At 42.1% G+C, this 23852-nt stretch overlaps 2 protein-coding genes across 9 annotated transcripts in view; both read left to right on the forward strand.

The window, feature by feature from the left end:
- On the forward strand, positions 1-5958 carry XCR1 (X-C motif chemokine receptor 1). The gene has a single exon (XM_065583647.1). The coding sequence runs from the start codon at positions 164-166 to the stop codon at positions 1205-1207; it is 1044 nt and encodes a 347-aa protein (XP_065439719.1). The 5' UTR covers positions 1-163; the 3' UTR covers positions 1208-5958.
- Positions 5959-6195: 237 nt separating this feature from the next.
- FYCO1 (FYVE and coiled-coil domain autophagy adaptor 1) overlaps positions 6196-23852 on the forward strand; it is an 82049-nt gene continuing 64392 nt past the window's right edge. For 6 of the 8 annotated variants that reach the window (XM_008171215.4, XM_008171229.4, XM_008171222.4 and 3 more), the window contains exons 1-2: positions 6250-6321; positions 18548-18732. In XM_008171215.4, the coding sequence (XP_008169437.2) occupies positions 18675-18732 (58 nt within the window). In that variant the 5' untranslated portion in view covers positions 6250-6321; positions 18548-18674. Of the gene's footprint in view, positions 6322-18547; positions 18733-23852 lie in introns of all 8 variants that reach the window. The other 2 variants (XM_008171217.4, XM_065583648.1) reach the window with 2 other exon arrangements.

Genomic DNA, 23852 nt, shown 5'->3' on the forward strand with positions numbered 1-23852 from the left:
TGATCTCGATGACCTTTCAAGGTCCCTTCCAGTTCTATATGAGAGATATATCTCCATATATTTATTTAACCCCCCCAAAGCAACCAGATTTTTTATGATTTTTCTGAGACCATTAGTGTCTTCTTGACAGTTCCTTTTGTGTCATTTAGGTTCATACATCCAAATGGGTGAATCCAACTTTGACTTAAACTCATTTTCAGACTACTATGAGGAGTATGGGAACTTCACTAATTATACTGGCTCTGGCAATGTGTGTGAAATGGATGACCTCCATGCATTTGGTGCCCATCTCACCACCATCCTGTACTCTCTTGCTTTTGTTCTTAGCCTGCTGGGAAATAGTTTGGTGTTATGGATCCTAATGAAGTATGAAAGCCTTGTGTCTTTAACAAACATCTTCATCATGAACCTTTGCATCTCTGACCTGGTCTTCTCTTGCATGCTGCCCTTCTGGATCGTGTATCATTTGCATGGATGGATTTTTGGTGATTTCCTCTGCAAGGCTGTGAATACGGTTTTCTCCATCAGCTACTACAGTGGTATTATCTTTTTGACCATAATGACTATTCTCCGGTACCTGGCAGTGGTGAACCCCTTGTCGACCTTGAGTACTCAGACACACCAGTGTGGCATTCAGGTGAGCTTGGCCATTTGGGCTGCTAGCATATTAGTCGTGGTTCCTGAGATGATTTTCACCCAAGTGCAGATTGATCTGGATGGTTTCAGTACCTGCGATTACATTGACTTACATTGGAAAAAGGTAGAAATTTATCAGCGAAATGTCTTCTTTCTCTTTTCCTTTGCTGTTATTGTATTTTGTTACGTCAAGATACTGAAAATTCTGCTCAGAACAAGATCTCATAGGAAGCACAGAACCGTGAGACTCATCTTTACCATTGTGGTAGCTTTTTTCCTGAGTTGGGCACCTTACAATATATTCTGTTTCCTGCAAACTTTGCCAGCTCATTACATCTTTCTGAACTGTGAGATTCAAAAGAACATTGCATATGCCTTCTACATCAGCCGCAAAATTGCCTTTTCCCACTGCTGCCTCAACCCTGTGCTCTATGTATTTGTTGGAGTCAAATTCAGAAGGCATTTGATGCACCTGTGCAATTACCTCTGGCCATGCAACAATGGGAAAATCTCCAGCCCCAGGATTTATTCTCATGGCAAATTCCACTATGAAGATGCTTCCATTTACTGAAGGCTGCTCTGCAGTGCTAAGCATGAGTGAAATATCCAGATTTTAAAGCCATTAACAGTTGATTTTAGAGGCATTCACCTGAAAGACACACAAATTTATTCTTTGTGAATATTTGAGATGTGGAAAAACAATAGAAAATGTATTTCCATGGGGAGGGGTAACCATCTATTTTATTTGCAAATATCACCTCTAGGCTTTTCTAGTTAAGGGGCCAGTTTCTGCTCTCACTTACATTCCTGCAATTCCATCGTATCCAATACCATTGAAGCAGAGTAAATGAGAGCAGAACTCACCCACTCTCTCTACCTGGGATTAAGCCAGGTCTTATTAGTTTGACAGTAGCTACATAAGTTAGAATACCTGATGTTTTCAAAGTAAACTTTTCACTGTTGCTGTGTACAAAGCTACTAATATTGTAAGCTTAACACAAACCCAGTTTCTGATCCTCAATAGGAAGGAATTAAGTTAATGAGCATGTTAATACTTTCTTAATTCTTGTAAAGTCATAGTACAGAGTGAAGAATCGGTCTGCTTCATTTCTTGTTTTGATAGTGATATCTCAATAGATATTTTCCTTTATTTGTAAAAGAAATGTATTTTCTTTAGAAAGCTAGAACAGTAGGTCTTAATGTAAATGCTTGTTTTGCAGTTCCAGCTGGTTTTTAAAATACTTCATCTATGTACAGAAGTGTTTGAATCCCTGAAAAGCAGGCCCAGTCAAAGTTAGGCATGCACATATCTTTGAAAAAAGAACAGGAGTACTTGTGGCACCTTAGAGACTAACAAATTTATTTGAGCATAAGCTTTCGTGGGCTAAAACCCACTTCATCGGATGCATGCAGTGGAAAATACAGTAGGAAGATATATATGGGTGTTGCCATACCAACTTTAATGAGAGTAATTAATTAAGGTGAGCTATTATCAGCAGGAGAAAAAAAAACTTTTGTAGTGATAATCAGGATGGCACATTTCCAATAGTTGACAAGAAGGTGTGAGTAACGGGGGGGGGGGGGAATTAGCATGGGGGAATAGGTTTTACTTTGTGTAATGACCCATCCACTCCCAGTCTTTATTCAAGCCTAATTTAATGGTGTCCAGTTTGCAAATTAATTCCAATTCTGCAGTTTCTCGTTGGAGTCTGTTTGAAGTTTTTTTGTTGGAGTATTGCGACTTTGAGGTCTGTAATTGGGTGACCAGGGAGGTTGAAGTGTTCTCCAACTGGTTTTTGAATGTTATAATTCTTGACGTCTGATTTCTGTCCATTTATTCCTTTGCGTAGAGACTGTCTGGTTTGGCCAATATACATGGCAGAAGGGCATTGCTGGCATATATCACATTGGTAGATGTGCAGGTGAACAAGCCTCTGATAGTGTGGCTGATGTGATTAGGTCCTATGATGGTGTTCACTGAATAGATATGTGGACAGAGTTGGCAACAGGCTTTGTTACAAGGATAGGTTCCTGAGTTAGTGTTTTTGTTGTGTGGTGTGTGGTTGCTGGTGAGTATTTGCTTCAGGTTGGGGAGCTGTCTGTAAGCGAGGACTGGCCTGTCTCCCAAGATCTGTGAGAGTGAGGGATCGTCCTTCAGGATAGGTTGTAGATCTTTGATGATGCGCTGGAGAGGTTTTAGTTGGGGGTTGAAGTTGACGGCTAGTGGTGTTCTGTTACTTTCTTTGTTGGGCCTGTCCTTTGTATATACACATGTTCTCTGTGCATATATATCTTCCTACTGTATTTTCACTGCATGCATCCAATGAAGTGGGTTTTAGCCCACGAAAGCTTATGCTCAAATAAATCTGTTAGTCTCTAAGGTGCCACAAGTACTCATTCTTTTTGCTGATACAGACTAACACGGCTACCACTCTGAAACCTGTCACATATCTTTGAGTATACCAGCTTATGCATACAAATACGAGATGGGCCTATGGAACTCGGGTATTTGCATCTTCGTCTAGCCAAGTTAGGCACCTACCTATGTGTGCAAATACCCGATTGGTGTGTGAGCTTTTTGATATTTACATTTAGGCATATGCAAACACTTGCATGCACACAACTTTGACAATCTAGCTCTTAAGGTGTGAGACTCATAGACTTTAAGGCCAGAAGGCACCATCGTGATCCTCTAGTCTGACCTCCTGCAACAATCATTTTAAATGCAAATATATTTTTAAATTGTTGTTAATTCCATTGGCTTGTTTTTTATTACGTATTTTCAATACAAAATTATATATTATTGCAATGGGATTATTGAGATGTTAAACACATAAGTCAAGAAGTATTAACTGAAGATTTTCACGAGAACTGACACTCTGCCACGTTTTCAACCTATATTTTTCCTCCAAGCCATGAGTGTTACCTTTGTTGCATACTCACAACATAACTGCATTACAGATGCTCTGGAAACCAGTGCTTGCAATTTCTTAACCTTGGTGTAGAATCTCAAACATAACGTTGAATGTATGTAGTTCTTTGCAATGGACCCTGAACTAGTTCTTGATTTCATTAGGTAACCCCCTTTCCTAAGCAACCACTTTACAGTGTTCCCATGTAGTCCCCACTACAGTTTAGTCTGATCTGTAGTTAAAGTTGACCTTTAGTAGGCAACAGATTCGGGGGTAGTTGTTTTAAGAAAAGTTTCACTGTACCTTTTTAGTCTGTGCCTGAATTCAGCTACCAGAACTAAATTCTCAATCTTCCCACCACGCATTTGAGTTACTCTAGGGAAATCCATCCATCCCATTAAACATGAGTGAGTTTACCCTTTCAGTACAGCTAACACTTTTGGGATGATAAGCCTTTCCATTGTCTTTAGCTAAGGCATCTTGGCTTGGGATGGAGGATTCCAGCCAAAGGGACTCATCAAAAGACCACTGAAATCGAGGAGATTCTGTCCACTGACTTCAATAGACTTTAAATCAGGGCAAAAATGCCTTCAGCTATGCAGATGAAGATTACCCAAAGGAAAATGGGTCTGATTCAGGAGTACCTCCAGGAATCATTCCATTGACTTCAACAAAGCTACACCAGTGTAAACAAGAGTAAAATAAGGCCCTGTGTGTCTGTATCATTTAAAAGATTCTGAAAACTTAACTATGACAGGTGCTATGAGGCACCCTTTATAATTCTTGTTTTGGTTTTATTTCATACCCTATATAAGGCCGGACAATATAATAAAGGGATAAGATTAACCATGTGGATTGTTTTTTGATTTGTTTTTTTGTTTTTGTTTTTTAGCTTTAAACAGTTTAATTACATTTGTTTGATTTTTAACTTGTGTGTATTTTGGTTAGGATATCTGTATTTCTGAAAATGGAGTATGTAAAGAAAATTGAATTTTACTAATGCAGAATAACATGTAACATTTGGTATTTTCTGTCTTCGATTAATTCCTATTAAAACTGTACCTGAAGAATTTGCAGTTTGTCATGTGATTGTGAGCTCTCTTGGGAAGGAAATATCTTCTTTGTTACTTGTCTGTACAGTGCCTACCTCACTGGGGCCCTGGTCTGTAACTGAGTTCTTAGATGCTACTATAATATAAAATATCTAGCTCTTATATAACAGTTTTTACACCCACAGATCTCAAAGTGCTTTACGAGGAGGTTAATATTATTACCCCTATTTTACAGATGGAAAAACCAAGGTACAGAGAAGAGTAGTGATTTGCCCAAGGTCACCCATGGGTTAATGACAGACCCAGGTTTCAAACCCAGCTCTCCTGGGGCCTAGTCCAGTATGCCATCTACTAGGCTACACTGTCTTTCTATACCTAAATGTATTATCCAAGACAAGAATATGGACTATAAACCACTGTACCTAGTGTAGCTTCCTAATGCTCTTAATCTTCATTTTGCAAAATTATAGTACAGTGCTGAGGTTTGGGGCCTGCTCATTCTCTATTTGCAGTCAGTGGCAGTTTTGCTACTGACTTCAGTGGGAGCAAGATTAGGCCTATTGTATATGTTCAGGGGTCAGTTTTCAAACTTGAAACATGGACAATCCAGGCACCAAATAAAACAGCAGTGTTTAGGGACGATGAGTGTGGATGCTGTGCAAGAAACCTTAGATTGTTTCATATCCTGTGTTTCGATATATACCACTACAAGGAAGCATGAATTCTGGGTAGACCAAAGTGCTTCCTATCTGAGCAAAGGTATGCACTGCTGACTCTAGGTTTGAGTGATGTGAGTACAGCAGCTGTATTTCTATTGGTAATTTGCATATAACTGGCTAAAGTACATTATTAGTGTTCTCCAGTAATTCATACATCAGAAAAGTAAAAGGAAAACTCTTTCAAATAATGGGCAGGGCCAAAGACCTTGGAACCACACTTCCATTCCCCTCTGTTCATTTGTTTGTGTGATCAATGGCTCACATGGAAGTAGTGATACCTGAGAGTTCTGCTGCTGATACTCAAGCAATCTGAAGAGTAGCATGAGGGTAAAAAGGATCTTCATTGGTTGTATGTGAAAATAGGTGAAGGCAGGCCTTAAGGCAAATGCCATATAAATCTACAGAGGAAAAATGCCCCTTTGGAAATGCTCACTCCCATGCTGGGGCCATTGGAAAGTTTCCCTAGGCCTTTGCTAGCTAGGTGTTTTCATTTAAATTTTTTTTTTTAATTTAAAAACTTTTGTTTTAAAACCCGAGGGATGCACAAATGTTTTTCTGCACAAATGTCTACGTTGTCTAAGTGCCATTTTCCATCAAAAAAGTTTCAACAGTAATTTTTCAACCAGCTCTGTTCACCATCTATTCTGACAATGATTCTGAAGTAACACATTCAGCATCAGTATTGCCTTGATTGTAGGACCAACTTTGCCACAGACCTGCTGTGTGACAAGTCACTTTGCCTCTTTATGCGGGAGATTCTCCATCTGTAAAATGGGTGGGAGAGGGAGGAGGAATGGTGTTCACCCAACTTAGCAAAGTGCTTCGAGAGCTGCAGATAAAAAGTATCAGGTATGAACTAGGTATGATCAGTTACTCCCTGCACCTAGAGGGTTAAAGAGAGGCAGGGACAAGGGACTCATGGGAGATGTAGGCCAGGGGAATCATGGGAGTTGTAGTAAAACCTCCTCAATGTATTCCTATGTAATGGCTGCCTGGGCGGAGGTAATGTACTTTCTCCCCTCTGTGGAATATACTTATTTTTCCCTGTGTAAATACAGCCCCCCCACCCCGCCCCCGAGGAGTGGCCTGGCTGAGGGGCGCGAGGCAGGGCTTGGCAGGAGAGGGGCTGGCCGGGCCGGGCCAGGCAGGCTCAGGTCTGTGGGACAGGAGAAGTCACTTAGTTTTGTTTTGACTTTGTCACTTGACTGCTGGTGGTTTCTTGCCGACGTGCTGTGGGGTGTTGCTGTTGCCTTTTGCAGGCAGGACACCCCCCCCCCCCACCGGACTGCACATGCCCGAGCGCCTGTGTGTGGCGGGCATGCCTTCAATTCCGCAAAACTTTGCCCCTCTGCAACTTCCCAAACTCTGTCTCTCCCGGCCCTGTCAGTTTCAGTGCTCATTTCAGCGCCCTGCTTTTTCTCACCCCCCCCCCTCCCCGGTTCCTATTTGTGACTCTCACAAGTTGGCACTTGGCAGGGGTGTGATATTGGTTCCCAGCAAGTTTCCAGCGTGTTGTGTAACAGGTAGATTTTTTTTTTCATAGCCAGCTAACAATAAACAGCTTCTGGCGGCGCAGCTGACAGTCGTTTTTCATGCCTAGTTTAAACCTTGTCAGGAAGCAGAAAAACGACATGAAGATGTGTCACCCAGTCCATTAGCATGCAATATGCGGGATGCTACGTCAAAGCTCTCATGCTTTCCCCTGCTTTCCTCCCGTCCTCATTCTTCTGTCACTACCAAGTCTCCTTTGCTGCCGCGTCTGTCGCCCTCTCGGTCCCCTTGTTCTAGGGTGACCAGATGTCACGATTTTATAGGGACAGTCCTGATTTTGGGGTCTTTTTATATAGGCTCCTATTACGCCCCCATCCCGATTTTTCACATTTGCTGTCTGGTCACCCTACAAAACACGGAGGAGTCTTGCTCTCTTTCTGTCCCTGTGTGAGGCGCTCTCTGTAGTAGTCCAATACTGTAACCGATATTTGGATTGGAAGATCTTTACGGCAGGGAAGTGTTTTTACATGCCTGTGAAATGCTGTTGACATCAGAAATAATAACAATGTCTATCTTTCTCCCAAATGGAATTGTGAAAAAGTTCTGTGTTTCTCCAAAGTGTAAACTTGTCTTTGATTGTTAATAATCTTCTCATTAGAGGAGAGTTCGGCAAATTTTCTGGAGGAGAAACTTATTTGGACATTTTGTAGAAAATGTGCACACCAATTCCCCCCCCTCCCCCTTATGAAATGCTGACATGTAAACATTCACTGCAGTCCTTATGTATGCAAATTTACTGATGACAGTGAGGATTTTGTCTGCACAAAGCCAGCCTGGTCTCGCTCCAGAATGTCTGAGGATTTAGCTGCAGCACTCCTGCTATTGTTTACCCTGTTGCACATACCTGTTAGACAGGTATAAAAAAAGTGATAGCTTTATGAAATTGTGATCTGTTTTTATTGGAATGCACTTTGCATTCTTCTTGACTAGAGAAACCCTGTTCTGGCCAGCTGGCATGTGGTGGAGTTATGCTGCATCTAAGAAAAGGAGAAAGGGCTGGTGAATTCATTGCACTTTTAATAACATATATGGAATTTAGTGCCTGATTCTCCTCTCACACTGTTTTAACAGCCATGTAACTCCATTAATTATCTTGTAGTTACTCCTTTCATACTGGTATAAATCTGAAGTATCAGGCCCTACATTTCTGATTCTAGAGCACAAAGAGTGGATACTTGAGTTCTTCAACTCTGATCCCACCTGTCACTTCACCACCACAGATTGTGATTAACTTTCAGTGCACAAAAATTGAATTTATGTTGTCCATATAACATCATAGGTCCTGGTGAATTCTACTGTAGGTGGATTTATCTCATTAGACTGACCTCACACTTGGTAAAGCAACCCCCATCCTTTCATGTATTTATATCTGCTCCTGTATTTTTCACCTCATGCATCTGATGAAGTGGGTTCTAGCCCACGAAAGTTTATGTCCAAATAAATTCGTTAGTCTCTAAGGTGCCACAAGGACTCCTCGTTGTTTCTACTGTAGGAGTAGGGTGACCAGATGTCCCGATTTTATAGGGACAGTCCCAATATTTGAGGCTTTTTCTTATATAGGTGCCTATTACCTCCCACCTCCTGTTCCGATTTTTCACACTTTCTATCTGGTCACTCTATTTAGGAGTGTTCTTTAGTTCTGAATCTACATAAATGGAAATGCAGTAGGGAAGATAAATTCTCTTGAAGGGTGTCAAGTATCAGGGGGTAGCCGTGTTAGTCTGTATCTACAAAAACAACAAGGAGTCTGGTGGCACCTTAAAGACTAACAGATTTATTTGGGCATAAGCTTTCGTGAGTAAAAACCTCACTTCTTCGGATGCATAGAGCTCTATGCATCCGAAGAAGTGAGGTTTTTACTCACGAAAGCTTATGCCCAAATAAATCTGTTAGTCTTTAAGGTGCCACCAGACTCCTTGTTGTTTCTCTTGAAGGGGGCATTTATATTTTAACAGATTTAAGAACAATGTTTAATTACACAAATTGTATTACTGTGTACAAGATGTCCTTCTTGCAGTTTTCCAGAGATCCTTAAAGGGGCACCTTCACTTAAAAAAAATCATAGTTCTGGTATGAAAAAAAATTGCTTACTGTTGTTAAAAAGTAAGATTACTATGACTGAAAAAAAGATTAAAGAAAAATATATTTTCAAATGTTTCAGTTTGTTTACTTTATGCATTTGACAGCACTGAGTGTATAGTTGATTTCACATTTTCCTCTAGTCAGTTAGCCATGAAACCTGAATCTTATTTATACAGAAGCCCCTTTATACACCATTCTGACAGTGTAAAGTGGCCTTAAAGTGGGTGTAATACATTTATATTGCCTAAGAGGTGTAGAAAGGGGCCTTAATGTAAATGGGAATCTGGCCCATAGTGTGAAGTCTTACTCGCATACAGAAGTATTTTCAGGATCAGGGACTAACACAGAAACTCAGGAGGGTAGTCCATTAAAAATGCAAGCAAATGTGATTGTAAAACTACAGAATTTGCTAGGTGGACTCCAGGGCAAGGTAGTACCTAAAACTACTTTTAACTCGAGTAATTTTTTTATTAGATTTTTAAGCTGATAGCATCCTTTTAAAGGGACGTGGTTGGGTAACATTTTATGAACCTCCTAGTCTTTATCAACTAATACTCCTTAAAGTATTAGTTGATTAAAATGGAGAGAATTTTTCAAATCCAATGTGATTTTCACTATTATTTACTGTTTACGTTTCTCCTTTCTTGTACAATGAAACTCGACTAATTCTTCCAGATCTACTTTTGTTACTAGTCAGTTTTATTTTTAGGGTCATGTGCACTAACTCAGCTGTTTTTAGGCTGAAAAACCTGCAGATGAATAATTTTAAATCACAATTTTTTTTCAAAATATAACAAAAAAAAAAACGAATTGCAAAACTCAGGGCAGGGCAGAGGAGGTGTTTACACAATCTAAAATTTGGTTGCTAAGTGAGGGTCTCTAATATGATTTGTTCAGCTGCAACAGTGTTTGCAAACTTTTGTTACACCCACAATCTTATCTTGTGTCTTCTATTCTTTGATTTAATCTTTTTCAGCCATTGCTATATGCTGTGGTTGCCATCTATCTGTCTAATCTAAGGTACTTATTGAACGCCAGTCACCGCAGGGTATAAGCACCAGGGTAACATCACTTATTGCTGCAAAATGCACGGGTTATGCAATGCCATGCTGCAGCGGCAGCAACCGAGCCTGCTTAGTTTAACAAAAGCAACTTCCTTTTTGACAGCTGACAAACTGGATCAGTATCACATTGAACAACAGGATCGGGCTGGCTTAATACAGACTTCTGTTATCTATGTGTTTGTCTGTTCAAAAAGGATCGTGCTTGTAGATATCCCATAGCCAAATTACTTTTTAAAGTTCTTCATTTTGCAACCCAAACAAACAAAATGGAGGGCCAAAACAGGCTCTCTACTGTAAAATGGTACCATGGGAGCACTCGGTCAGTACTTCCTGGGGCATCACCACAAACCGATGGAGCTGTGGAGATGTGAAAGTAGAACATGAGGCGTGCTCATCCCCTAGCCCTTGTGATGGCATGACTCACTCAGTGGGAACAATTCAGGTTTTCTCTGCATATCTGTCCGTTCTTGATTTAATTCAACTGCTTTCTACCTGCCCCACTCATACTCTGCGATGGTTTCCACATGCAGGGCCCAAACCTAATCTTTTCACTATAATTTAGTACTGATTCCATTGGGAGTTCAGTATAGCATAAGGAGTAAGGGCGAGGGCCCATAATGTCCTGCCTGCTGCAATCATCCTGGTGGTATAGGTGATGTAAGGCTGCATGCCCATCTGCCAATATTTGAAAACTATAAATAGGGACACTCCCACCCCTTTTAGCACCACTGAAATTCACTGGATCACAAGAGATTTTCGGAGGGACAGCATGTGGAAAGAGGAAATGTTTGGGTAAAAATCATAATAAGGACAGCTCTCCTAAATAGAGGCAATGGTTATTAATATTTATTAGCACCTATTATATTGTATTAAGTATCCAAAAGTACATGAGATTCCTCGCACAAGGGAATAGGTCCAAAATCTCAAAAATGACTAATGATTTTGGGTGCCTCAGTTTTTTTGAAGCCCAACTTTACACACCTGAAAGGGGCCTGATTTTTCGGAAAGTGATGAGGACCTGCCCTCTGGAAATCAGTCCTCTTTAATATGTTTCAGGTTGGGCACCACAAATCACTAGGCACTTTAAAAATGTAGGCCATATATTTTATCTTTCTAGCTAGGTATCTTGATGGCCTCCATCACTAGAATAGCTCCAGGGACATGGTTCCTGCCTTGGGGTATATCTACACAGCAGCTGGGACGTGTGATTCCTAGCACGGGCAGATAGACACATGCTAGCTCTGCTCAAGCTAGTGTGCTAACAATAGCCATGTGGCTGCAGTGGCATGGGCAGTGGCTTGGGCTGCCTGCTTGACCCTCTGGATATATACTTGGGTGACTAGCCTGAGCCTCCATCTGTGTTGCTGTGGCCACACTGCTATTTTTAGGTGCTAGCTCGAGCAGAGCTAGCATGTGCACATCCACTTGTGCTGGGAATCGCACATCCTTTGGGAGCTTGCAAGCTGATTTCAGACATAACTCAATGAAGGAGGTATCAGAACACATGCTGGGAGAAAAGGGAGGAAGAGCAGGTTTTCTGGCAATGGGATTGCATAGTTACTCAGCAAAGATTTGCGCTCATCATGGCAGTATAAAGAAAAAATCATTCCATTTTTTGTAGGTAAATGTCTTTGACTTGACATGCAGGCGTCATGGTAGAGGTGGGTCTGAAGGAGGGATGAGGAGAAGGAAATGGCCTTGCACAGCAGCTCTGGAAGGCTTCCATGCAAAGGGGGCAGTGTAGAAAAAGGTGTAGAGATGGTGGTTTGAGAAGTGGATGAATAAGGTGTTGAGGTTACATCACTGGCAGAGTAGCAGAGGATGGCATGTCAGAAGAAACAAGGTCAGATAAGTAGGCTAAGAGTGATATCACTGTATTTTCTTTCAGCAAAAGAGCCTTCTTCTCTTTTAACTGACTGCTTCCTCAAGTGTGCAGTCTCTCTCACAGTGAAATCTCCTATGAAACAGTGGTCTCTTTGTGAGAGAAGCACATGTCCACCTCTGCCTCTCCGTTGCATGAAATGGTCATTACACCTCAGCATTGTTGGTGCGAAGAGCATTACGGGCAAAACACTGCACCCCCAAATCATGGCAGCATCCTTATAGTGCATTAACTCTGTTCTGTTTGTTTTTTGTTTTGAGAGCTTTTAACTTGCATCTTAGTTTGAGTGTCAGGCCTGTTTGTTCCAGTGTTGCAGAGTAAAAATGGGTTCTTTTTTTTTTTTCTACGTTTCAGATGCCCTTCCTGCCACTTCACTACCCCACTGAGTGTAAAAAATTTGGCTTATAATAGAGTACATCCCACCTAATCCTTATTGAATCAGTTGTACACCTGTGCCTTTTGTTTAAAAACAAAAAATGCTCAAGTTATGTGGGGAAAAAAAACAGTCTTCTGTGCAGGCACTAGGGTGACCAGATGTCCCGATTTTATAGGGACAGTCCCGATATTTGGGGCTTTGTCTTATATAGGCTCCTATTACACCCCGTCCCGATTTTTCACACTTGCTCTCTGGTCACCCTAGCAGGCACGTTAGCTAGTTTACATACATTTTTATATTTGAAACATTTAAAATGGAAAATGTATACCCGTGGATGGATGCATGGTTAGATATTCTGCAAAATCTCATTGATCTTGCTGAGACACAGCACTCATGCTGTAGTAGATCCATTCATGTGGTATCAGGCCCGGATGTAAGTGACAATACTATATCATGTCACTGTGTGGTGTTCTTATTCTGCAAAGTGTCTGCTCTCCCTGGAATGCAAGATCCTGGCCAATAGAATAGATGTAAAGTGTTCTAAGGTATTACCATACTGTTCCTCTACCAAGATTTTGTATAACAATTATACTTTTGCATACTTCATCTGGTTACCATGTGTTGATATGCTATGGTATTTCGCTTGTCATGATTTTTGTGTGTTCAGTTTTTCTACAAAATCTTTTATTTATTTATTTATTTATTTTAAATAAAATAAGTGATACTACCTGCCCTACTATACTGCCCTAGAATGAGAGGGCAGGAGGGGGAGGATGTATGCAAAATCCAGAATGGTTTTCAGCTCACCCTCTCATAGCAGGTTTGCCTATGCAATATTAAACAGGCATGAAAAGTACTGAAAACTTATTTTTATAACTGTGATTAGCAGATACAAGTGATTGAAATATGGAGGGAGAAGATTTGTTCAGTACGAAGGTAGATTTCACTTCTCAGAGTGGAATCACACTTTAAGGCTCTGGGAATTCTTCATTGACATTCAGACTTAAGGCTGACTCTCCATTCGGAATGTGCCACATTGAGCGTAGGTATTTTCTCACATATATTTATAACCTTGTTGGAGAAGATCTGATGATAAAGCATAATGGCCTTTTAAATGTTTGTGTGAAAGGGGTCATGTTACTCCCTCTGTATTACTCAAATTCTTAATCACAGCAAACAGCGGTCATTAGTTTTTGTGAGTATAGGAGCTAAATGAGCCAGTAATGTACCAGTCATGATACTCTACAGACTGAGGCAGAATATCAGAAATATACATTGGAACTGTATGCTTCTTGTAGTGTCAGTGTAAATATTTAACTTTTTAAAAAAGTGTTAAAGTTTTCCTTAAGGTTATAGAAATGGCAAAAGTGTTTTTTTTTTATTCTTCAGCATTGCAGTAAGATTTCTGCTAAGTGACTCTTCTGCACTTCTAGTAGCTCACTCATGCGTGCCTGTTAGTGTTTTTATGCAGGGGTCGCTAGATTTCTTGTGTCACCCTCCAAAAGTGCGCTTTGCAATTAGTGGTCCCTGTCTTCTATTATGGGACAAATCTTGCTCACTTTATTCAAGGGAGCAGTACCTTTAAAATCAATGGGACTACAGCAGTAAGGGGAGTAGGATTGGGCTCTTGAGTATCTTCAGTTACCCGTTGTTTCCATACAGGTGCTATCATAACCAGATGTTGAATACTTAAAGGTCGTATAATATTGGCAAAGAATGTGTGGTGAGGTACCTGTGTCTTGAGGTACCTGCTCCTATGCGGCTCTATGGCCAAAGCATAGACTATGTAATAACATTAGCTTAAGATACTTCAGTGGATACTCTAGCAATAAATTTTGTCCAAGGGGGTTAACAGTATTATGTAATGAAAGCAGCCCATTCTGTATAATTTATGTAGTTAACTCTCTATCATGTCATTGATCTTTTGCAGGAGGTATTTGGGGAGGAGAATAAAGGAGATGTCTTCAGAGCATGGTTTTTCCATTCAAAAATATACTGTGAATTCCATAGCTACTGTGCAACTAAACTCTAAGTGACCTATAATCATTGCTCTTCTTTGTTATTTTGTTTAATTCCCCTTTGGGGTAAATCTTTCTTCTCTCCAGTGGATGAGTCTGGGCTGATGCCCATCTGTTTCCCAGTTTAATCTCACAGCTCTTCTCCTCTACAAAGCAGATTTAATCACCCACACACTTGTATTTAAAAAGGGATGACAAGAAATGTGGCCTCCTTCCAGACTCACTGGGCACTGCCGCGTGAGTGTATAGAGAGAGCAATGAGGTTCTTTACCTCCTTCTTTGAAATCACGTGCCAGATTTCCAGCTAGTGTAAATGGGGGTCGTTCCATTCATTTCTATTAATGTCAGTGTCATTAGAGAGGAGCTAGCTAGCTCAGAGTTTTGCATAAATGTTAAAGTGACCAAAGCAGGTTGTGTAGGTCTTATGTATACTTAAGTTATGATCTATTAATATTTCACCGATCTCACAATTGCTGCCCATTTCAGAAAATTTTACACTTCTGCAACAAGACAGCGATGTGGTGGGGTGTATCCTAAACAACAGATGTGAGAATCTGGATGAAATACTATAGCCTGTGTAATGCAGAAGACCAGTTTAGACGATCAGAAAGGTCCTTCTGGCCTTTAAATCTCTCATAGATGTTTTGTGAAGCACCCAGGGGGCCATCAATCTTTAGTGTATTTATTCTCACAACACCCCATTGTGGTAGGGAAATGCCATTTATCCCCATGTTATATAGATGCGGAATGAGGCAGAAGCAATTTATGTACAATCTTTCCTTGCAAAATCTGCCAGGGTTGAATCATCCCCTCTGCTTCTGTGAGCAGCAGAGACTCAGAGCTCAGACATATCTCCACAACATCTTCCTCCAACCCCGCAGAGGCCTCTCGGTGCAGATCGGACTCTGAGAGGTGGGGAGCCAGGACTATGATAGGTACAATGCCTCCTGGAGTGCCACTCAGCCCAACTGAGTGCAGCCACAGTGCTATGCTATTAAAGATTGCACTGTATGCTGCCCCCTGCTGGGCTGTTGCACAGTAGCGGGTGCTGGGTCATAATGTAAACCAGGGGTGGGCAAACTTTGTGGCCTGAGGGCCACATCAGGGAATAGAAATTATATGGCAGGCCATAAATGCTCACAAAATTGGGGTTGGGGTGCTAGATGGGGTGAGGGCTCTGGTTAGGGGTGCAGGCTCTGGGGTGGACTGGGGTTGAGGAGTTTGGGGTGCAGGATGGTGCTTCAGGCTGGGATTGAGGGGTTTGGAGAGCAGGAGGAGGAGCAGGGCTGGTGCAGGTTCTGGCTGGGGGTGTGGGCTCTGGGGTGGGGCTGGGGATGAGGAGTTTGGGGTGCAGGACGGTGCTTCGGGCTGGTATTGAGGGGTTTGGAGAGCAGGAGGGGGATCAGGGCTGGGGGAGGGGGTTGGAGCATGGGGAGAGGCTCAGGGGTGCAGGCTCTGTACGGCGCTTACCTCAGGCGGCTCCCAGAAACAGTGGCATTTCCCTTCTCCGGTTCCTGCTAGCGCTGTAGCGGGGCCATGCTGGCGCCAGACCTGCTAATGCTGGAGTGGGGCCATGCGGCTGCTTCGGGAGCCATATAGTGCGGCCCCTGACCCAGCGCCCCAACTGGAGCGCTGGAGCGGGGCAAGCCCCAGACCCCACTCCCCAGTAGGAGCTCGCGGGCTGGCTTAAAATGGCTCGTGGGCCGGATTCGGCCTATGGGCCGTAGTTTGCCCACCCCTGATGTAAACCCTCCGCTCTGCACCTTTTTTGGAGAGGTTTGTGCTGCTGTAGATGATGGTCTCATGCGGCCTTTGTGCTTCCTGAGCTCAGAGATTGTGATTATGCCTGGCCCCTGCATAGGGGCAGAAGAGGGGATTAGGCTCGCCACCTGTCCAGGTTTTCCCAGGATCATCCCTTTTTATGCGGTGGCTGTCCTGGGAAGTCGGTAAGGGTGCTCAGTGCCAAGGCTGGATGTAGCCTCCCAATTCAATGGGTGCCCCTGCTGAAGGGGCACACTGACCACCTACAGCAGCACCTTCCGCCCCAGCACCACAACTGTAAAGTGGCCTGATGAAGGGGGGAGGGCCCTGTGTTTGTTATATGATATGGGATAACTTCTCTAATGCAGGATGCTTTATCATCTTGTTGACCATAACCAAACTCAACCAGTGACCAAAAAAACATGGAGATGTTATTGTATGGAATCCCTAGTCAGAATTAGGGTAGGAATCATTACGTCATGAGGCTAAAGATAAGTAGCCTTAAAAGAAAGTGGGGGAGTCGGTTCTGATCCGTCTTGCATTGAATTTTGCTGGTGTAACTCCAGTGAATTCAATGGAGTTACTCCTGGTTATCACCAGTGTGACATCAGAATTAGACCCGGTGTTCCAGAATCTCAACAGGTGTCAATTGGTATAGCTCCATCAGTGCAACTGTTCCAGTTCACACCCGCTGAAGAGCTGGCTCCGTTTTTTGATTGTTGGTATTGCATCCAGTGTGTTGCCTTGAGAACAAGGGCTGCTTTTAAATTGCAAAGGTATATGTGTACTCTGAATATGATTATTATTGAATTTTTATATAGCAGGATGTGCATGCTGGGGACTTCACAGAAACAAGTGTGCTCCATAGGACAGGGAGATCTAGCCCAGCCTAATAACACGACCAATAGACATCAAAGCATGGCAGTGGAAACAGTACATTGACTAAATTTGGGTATTAGGAGTAGTGCACTTGAGAGAACAATTTTAGCCTTTTATTTATTTGTCTGTCAGTCTCTTTGCTAAGGTTTATTTTAAATATCTTGACCTTGTGTCAAAAAGGCTAAGGACTTGGTTGTGACAGGTACACAGCCAAGCAGCACGTGGGCACATAAGATTTAAAGTGTCACCTCTATGACTTATCTGGTCTCTCCCAAAAACTCACTGGATTATGTCTATATAGTTATATAAAGAATGGAAGAGATGTATGCAGCTATTTAATCTTCTCACACCAGTGCTTAAAAAGACTGTGATCATTGCAGTTACATAAAATAACCCAATAGTTATATATGCATTAAAACATATACAAGTGGGGCCAGATTTTCAACAGACTCAACATTTTGGGTGTTGAGCTCTTTTCCAAATCTGTCCAAAAGTGTCACAATGGGAGCTGCTGGGTGCCCAGAGCTTTTGAAAATCTGCCCCTTATTAGGTGCCTCAGTGGGAGCTGAGCTCTTTTGAAAATTTGTCCCCAATTGGGAGCACCGAACACTTGAAAATTTGGCTCTTAATGTTTATCCATCTTTGTAAAATATTTTGAAATCTGTGGATGAGAAGTGCTACTCAAGGTTGTCAATTATTATTATTTATTATAAATTAACTTGCCATTGTGACTGGAGCAGAAAACTGAATAGGAACCCCCAAAAGGCCCTAACTATAGTGTCCTAGCCAGGGATGCTGTAACATACCTTAAAATAATGTGGCACCGGAAACTGTGAGTAGTAAGAAGAGGGAGGAGACCAGGCAATTTTGAAAATAATCTGGAGGTTTGGGACTCAAGTAAAACAGTGAATTGACCATATCAGAATGGGAATATCCACCGACCCCAGAGGAGACAATCGGACCATACTCATTCTAGGACACTAAGGTTCATTCTTGGTACTCTGGCTAGTAAGGCTGCTGCTTTCTGGAGTGAAGGAAATGTGCTTGTAACAGTGTTCTGTGTTCCATATAGAAAAGGTACAGCATAGAGCTCCTGTAGGGACGTTCTCATGTTATCAGACCTTCGCTCAGGATCAGAGGATTAGCTATATAGAATCCTATCTTGGACTGGACAGTGAAACTAGCTTGTGTCATAGCTCCAATGGGGGAATGAAAATTTATCACCGTTTTTTTTTAATAATGGAGATATCCTATCTCCTAGAACTAGACGGGACCTTGAAAGGTCATCGAGTCCAGCCCCCTGCCTTCACTAGCAGGACCAAGTACTGATTTTGCCCCCGATCCCTAAGTGGCCCCCTTAAGGATTGAACTCACAACCCTGGGTTTAGCAGGCCAATGCTCAAACCACTGAGCTACATTTGAAAAGGCGGGACAGGGAAGGTTAAATTAAAAAGAAAATAGTAGTACAGGGTTACTAGGAAAAAACCTCACTATGGAAACATTATTAAATGGGCTTTAAAAATCCAAAGCACCACAGGTAAGTGTGTGTATGTGTGTGCGTGTCTGCATGTGCTGTTTGTACCAGATTATATATAAATAGATTTTCTTCTTTCAGAATTGCAGATGCCACAAAGGAAACTAATCTCCACTAACTGAATGGTCATCAAGGATGTGAACTCTGCTCTTTTTTTCTAGCTGGGTGAAAAGTTTAACAGCGTGGGCTTGCACCTCCTTTGGTTTTCATGATGGCAGCAACTAGTGGAGAAAGCCAGCTACAGAGGATTATCAGAGATTTGCAAGGTATGGTGCCTGTTAGCAGATTAATTCTGTAGGCTGGGCTGCATTCCTCATGTTTTAATTGAAGGAGGGGAGTGTTTGCCTGATATTTGTGTATGACACTGTAACAGGAAATTGTACTGTTCTGTATAGATGTGACTCTGATTTCAAATGTTACATAAAGTTTACTAAGCCTTTTTGTAGGATCTTAAATTATGTCTGTTTTACAAAGAAGAAAAAATTCTCTCTGGTTAGGATCTACTCTTTCTGTAAACAGTGCATTGGATACTTCTCTCAGTCACAAGTCAGGAGAAACGCCACTGAAGTCAACAGAACTAAACGGCTGTAAATAAGCACAATTTGAGAATGGGGAGGATCAGCTCTGATTTCTTCCTCCCCCCCTTTTTTTTTAATGGCCACAATGGGTCATTCATAGTTCACTAAGACAAATACCTTGTTCACAATACCGTGCTGCAAACAGTGATGACAGGCCTCCATGGGAGGGGAAGAACAGGAAGGAGGATGAGTGGGGATTTTTCTTTGGTAATCAAATATGGGCATGAGGAAGAAGATCCAGGAAGGATGGTCTTACGGTTAAGGCACAGATTAGTTAGGAGACAGTTGTTCTTTTTCCAGTTTTGTCACAGATTTCTTGTGTAGCCTTGAGGAAGGGACGTAGGCCAAAATGTTCAAAACTGATCAATGGTTTTGGATGCTCACCTCTAGGCCTATTTTTCATAAGTACCAAGGACCCATAACAAGCCCAAGTTTGGCTTTCAAAAACTGAAGCACCTTAAATCAGTGGCCAGTATTCCTGTGCCTCGGTTTCCTCATCTGAAATATGAGGACAGTCGCGTAGCTCGCAGATGTTGTCAAGCCTTAATTCATTAATGTTCATCTAGCACAGGGGTTCTCAAACTTCATTGCACCGCGACCCCCTTTTGACAACAAAAATTACTACACAACCCCAGAAGAGGGGACCAAAGCCTGAGCCCCACTGCCTCGGGCTGGGGGAGGCCAAAATCCAAGCCCCGCTGCCTTGGCAGGGAGAGCCAAAGCCAAAGCCTGAGCTCCATCACCCTGGATGGGGGGCCACAGCGAAAGCCCAAGGGCTTCAGCCCTAGGAGGGGGGCCTGTAACCTGAACCCCGCCACCCAGATATGATGCCATTGGGCTTTGGCCCCAGGCAACAGCAAATCTAATACCAGCCTTGGCGATTCCATTAAAATGAGGTCACGACCCACTTTGGGGTCCTGACCCACAGTTTGCGAACCCCTGATCTATCAGATTTGCTCCTAAAATACAAAGTGCGATATAAGGGCAAAGAACTGTATTGCTTTTTCTCTGTATGTGACTGTTCAAATGGTCAACAGCTGCAACGGAGATGAAATTTAATCTTTGTTTTATTTATTTATATAAATAAAATGAGCATCTTCAACCACTGTTGTTTTTGACAACTCAAGGGGAATAGAACATGATATATTAGAGCTGTTCCTTAAACCTGTCATTGCTTCCTTCTCCAAATAATCCTTTTCTCCTCCCCCTTTCTTTTTCAGATTAAAAATATAAATTGTTGAGGGGGGGAAAGGCAGTCTTTTCACAGATTTAATAAACTACAGGAGGAGATTTAGGTAGGGAAGATGGTATTACACAATCTGGAGATTAGAGTTCTTGAAATGTATTGGAGACAACTTTTTGTTCCAGAAAGTGGAGGAAGTAACCCGGGGAACAGCCATTTTAAATTGATTCTGACCTACTGGGAGGAAATTGGTAGTGAATCTGAAGGTCGAAGGCAATTTGGGTGAAAGTGATCATGAAATGATCGATTTCATGATTCTTAGGAAAAGAAGGCGTGAGAACAGCAGAATAAAGACAATGGAGTTCAAAAAAGCAGACTTTAACAAATGGAGAGAACTAATAGGTAGGGTCCTATGGGAAGAAAATCTAAGGGAAAAAGAAGTTCAAATGAGCTTGTAATTTCTCAAGGAGACAATATTCAAGGCACAGCAGGAAACTGTCCTGATGCGAAGGAAAGATAGGAAGAATGGTAAGAGGCCAATATAGCTCCATCAGGAGGTCTTTAATGACCTGAAAATCAAAACGGAATCCTATAAAAAATGGAAACATGAACCAGTTGCTAAGGAGGAGTACAAAAGAGCAGCACTCGTGTAGGAACAAAATCAGAAAGGCTAAGGCGCAAAATGATTTACACCTAACAAGAGACAGAAAAGGCAATAAGATGAGGTTCTATAAATACATTAGGAGCAAGAGAAAGACAAAAGCAAGTGTAGATCCTCTACTTAGTGTGGAAGGAGAGCCACTAACTGATGACATCAAGAAAGCTGAAGTGTTTAAGGCCTATTTTCCTTCAGCCTTTACTAGAAAGGTTAATGGTGATACTAAATACAATTAATATTAACAGGGGGGAAGGAATGCAAGCCAAAATAAGGGAAGAATAGATTTAAGAATGTTTAAATAAGTTAAATGTATTCAAGTTGGCAGGGCCTGATGACATTCATCCTAGGGTACTTAAGGAACTAGCTGAAGCAATATTGGAACTGTTAACCATTATCTTCAAGAAATCCTGGAGGACTAGTAAGTTCCCAGAAGACTGGAGAATGGCAACCACAGTATCTATCATTAAACAGGGAAACAGAGGACCCAGGGAATTATAGACCAGTCAGTGGAACTTCAATACCTGGAAAAATACTGGAACAAATTATTAAACAATCAGTTTGTAAGCACTTGGAGGATAATAGGGTTATAAGGAATAGCCAACATTCCAAATCAACCTAATTTTCTTCTTTAACAGGGTTACTGGCCTAGTGGATAGGGAGGAAGCAGTAGATGTCATATATCTTGATTTTAGTAAGGCTTTTGATACAGACCCACATGTCATTCTCATAAACAAACTAGGGAAATATGGTCTAAAGGAAATTACTGTATGGTGGGTGCACAACTGGTTGAAAGACCGTACTCAAAGAGTAGTTATCAATGGTTCACTGTCAAACTGGGAGGATGTATCTAGTGGGGTCCTGCAGGGGTCAGTCCTGGTTCCAGTAGTAGTCAATCTTTTCATTAATGACTTGGTTAATGGAGTGGAGGGTATGCTTATAAAATTTGCAGATGAGCACCAAATCTTGAGGGATTGCAAGCACTTTGGAGGACATGGTTAGTATTCAAAACTAACTTGATAAATTTTGGTCTGAATTCAACATGATGAAATTCAATGAAGATAAGTACAAAGTACTTCACTTAAGAAGGAAAAATCAAATGTACAACTACAAAATGAGGAATACCTGGTTGGATGGTAGTTCTGCTGAAAAGGATCTGGAGGTTATACGGGATCACAAACTGAATAAGAGTCAACAATGTGATACAGCTGCAAAAATGCCTAATATTATTCTGGAGTGTATTAACAGGTGTGTTGTATGTAAGACACAGGAAATAATTGTCCTGTTCTACTTGGCACTGATGAGACCTCAGCTGGAGTAACTGGAGTGTCCAACTCTGGGCACCACATTTTAGAAAAGATGTGGACAAATTGGAGAGAGTCTAGAGGAGAGCAACAAAAATGATAGAAGGTTTAGAAAACCTGCCATATGAGGAAAGGTTAAAAAACTGGGCATGTTTAGTCTTGAGAAAAGAAGCTTGAGGGGAGCCTAATACCAGTCTTCAAATATGTTAAAGGCTGTTATAATAAGGATGGTGATCAATTAATTGTTCTCTGTGTTCACCGAAGGTAGTGTGACAGATTTATTTTACCAGTTTTATTTAGAAAAACTGGACGTGCACAAGTCCATGGGGCCGGATGCGCTGCATCCGAGGGTGCTAAAGGAGTTGGCGGGTGAGATTGCAGAGCCATTAGCCATTATTTTTGAAAACTCATGGCGATCGGGGGAGGTCCCAGATGACTGGAAAAAGGCTAATGTAGTGCCCATCTTTAAAAAAGGGAAGAAGGTGGATCCGGGGAACTACAGGCCGGTCAGCCTCACCTCAGTCCCTGGAAAAATCATGGAGCAGGTCCTCAAGGAATCAATTATGAAACATTTAGAGGAGAGGAAAGTGATCAGGAACAGTCAGCATGGATTCACGAAGGGGAAGTCGTGCCTGACTAACCTAATTGCCTTCTATGATGAGATAACTGGCTCTGTGGATGAGGGGAAAGCAGTGGATGTGTTATTCCTTGACTTTAGCAAAGCTTTTGATACGGTCTCCCACAGTATTCTTGCCGCCAAGTTAAAGAAGTATGGGCTGTACGAATGGACTGTAAGGTGGATAGAAAGCTGGCTAGATCTTCGGGCTCAACGGGTAGTGATCAATGGCTCCATTCTAGTTGGCAGCCGGTTTCAAGCGGAGTGCCCCAAGGGTCGGTCCTGGGGCCAGTTTTGTTTAATATCTTTATTAATGATCTGGAGGATGGTGTGGACTGCACTCTCAGCAAGTTTGCAGATGACACTAAACTAGGAGGCGTGGTAGATACACTAGAGGGTAGGGATTGGATACAGAGGGACCTAGACAAATTAGAGGATTGGGCCGAAAAAAACCTGATGAGATTCAACAAGGACAAGTGCAGAGTCCTGCACTTAGGACGGAAGAATCCCATGTACTGCTACAGACTAGGGACCAAATGGCTAGGTAGCAGTTCTGCAGAAAAGGACCTAGGGGTCACAGTGGACTAGAAGCTGGATATGAGTCAACAGTGTGCTCTTGTTGCCAAGAAGGCTAACGGCATTTTGGGCTGTATAAGTAGGGACATTGCCAGCAGATCGAGGAACGTGATCGTTCCCCTTTATTCGACATTGGTGTATCTGGAATACTGTGTCCAGTTTTGGGCCCCACACTACAAGAAGGATGTGGAAAAATTGGGAAGAGTCCAGCGGAGGGCAACAAAAATGATTAGGGGTCTGGAGCACATGACTTATGAGGAGAGGCTGAGGGAACTGGGATTGTTTAGTCTCCAGAAGAGAAGAATGAGGGGGGATTTGATAGCAGCCTTCAACTACCTGAAGGGGGGTTCCAAAGAGGATGGAGCTCAGCTGTTCTCAGTGGTGGCAGATGACAGAACAAGGAGCAATGGTCTCAAGTTGCAGTGGGGGAGGTCCAGGTTGGATATCAGGAAAAACTATTTCACTAGGAGGGTG

This window comes from Chrysemys picta, chromosome 2 (assembly GCF_011386835.1).
Source record: "Chrysemys picta bellii isolate R12L10 chromosome 2, ASM1138683v2, whole genome shotgun sequence".
NCBI lineage: Eukaryota > Metazoa > Chordata > Testudines > Emydidae > Chrysemys > Chrysemys picta.

Bases quoted from the DNA above. Each gene is read 5' to 3' on its own strand.
- XCR1 (XM_065583647.1), top strand. From the start codon at position 164: ATGGGTGAATCCAACTTTGACTTAAACTCATTTTCAGACTACTATGAG.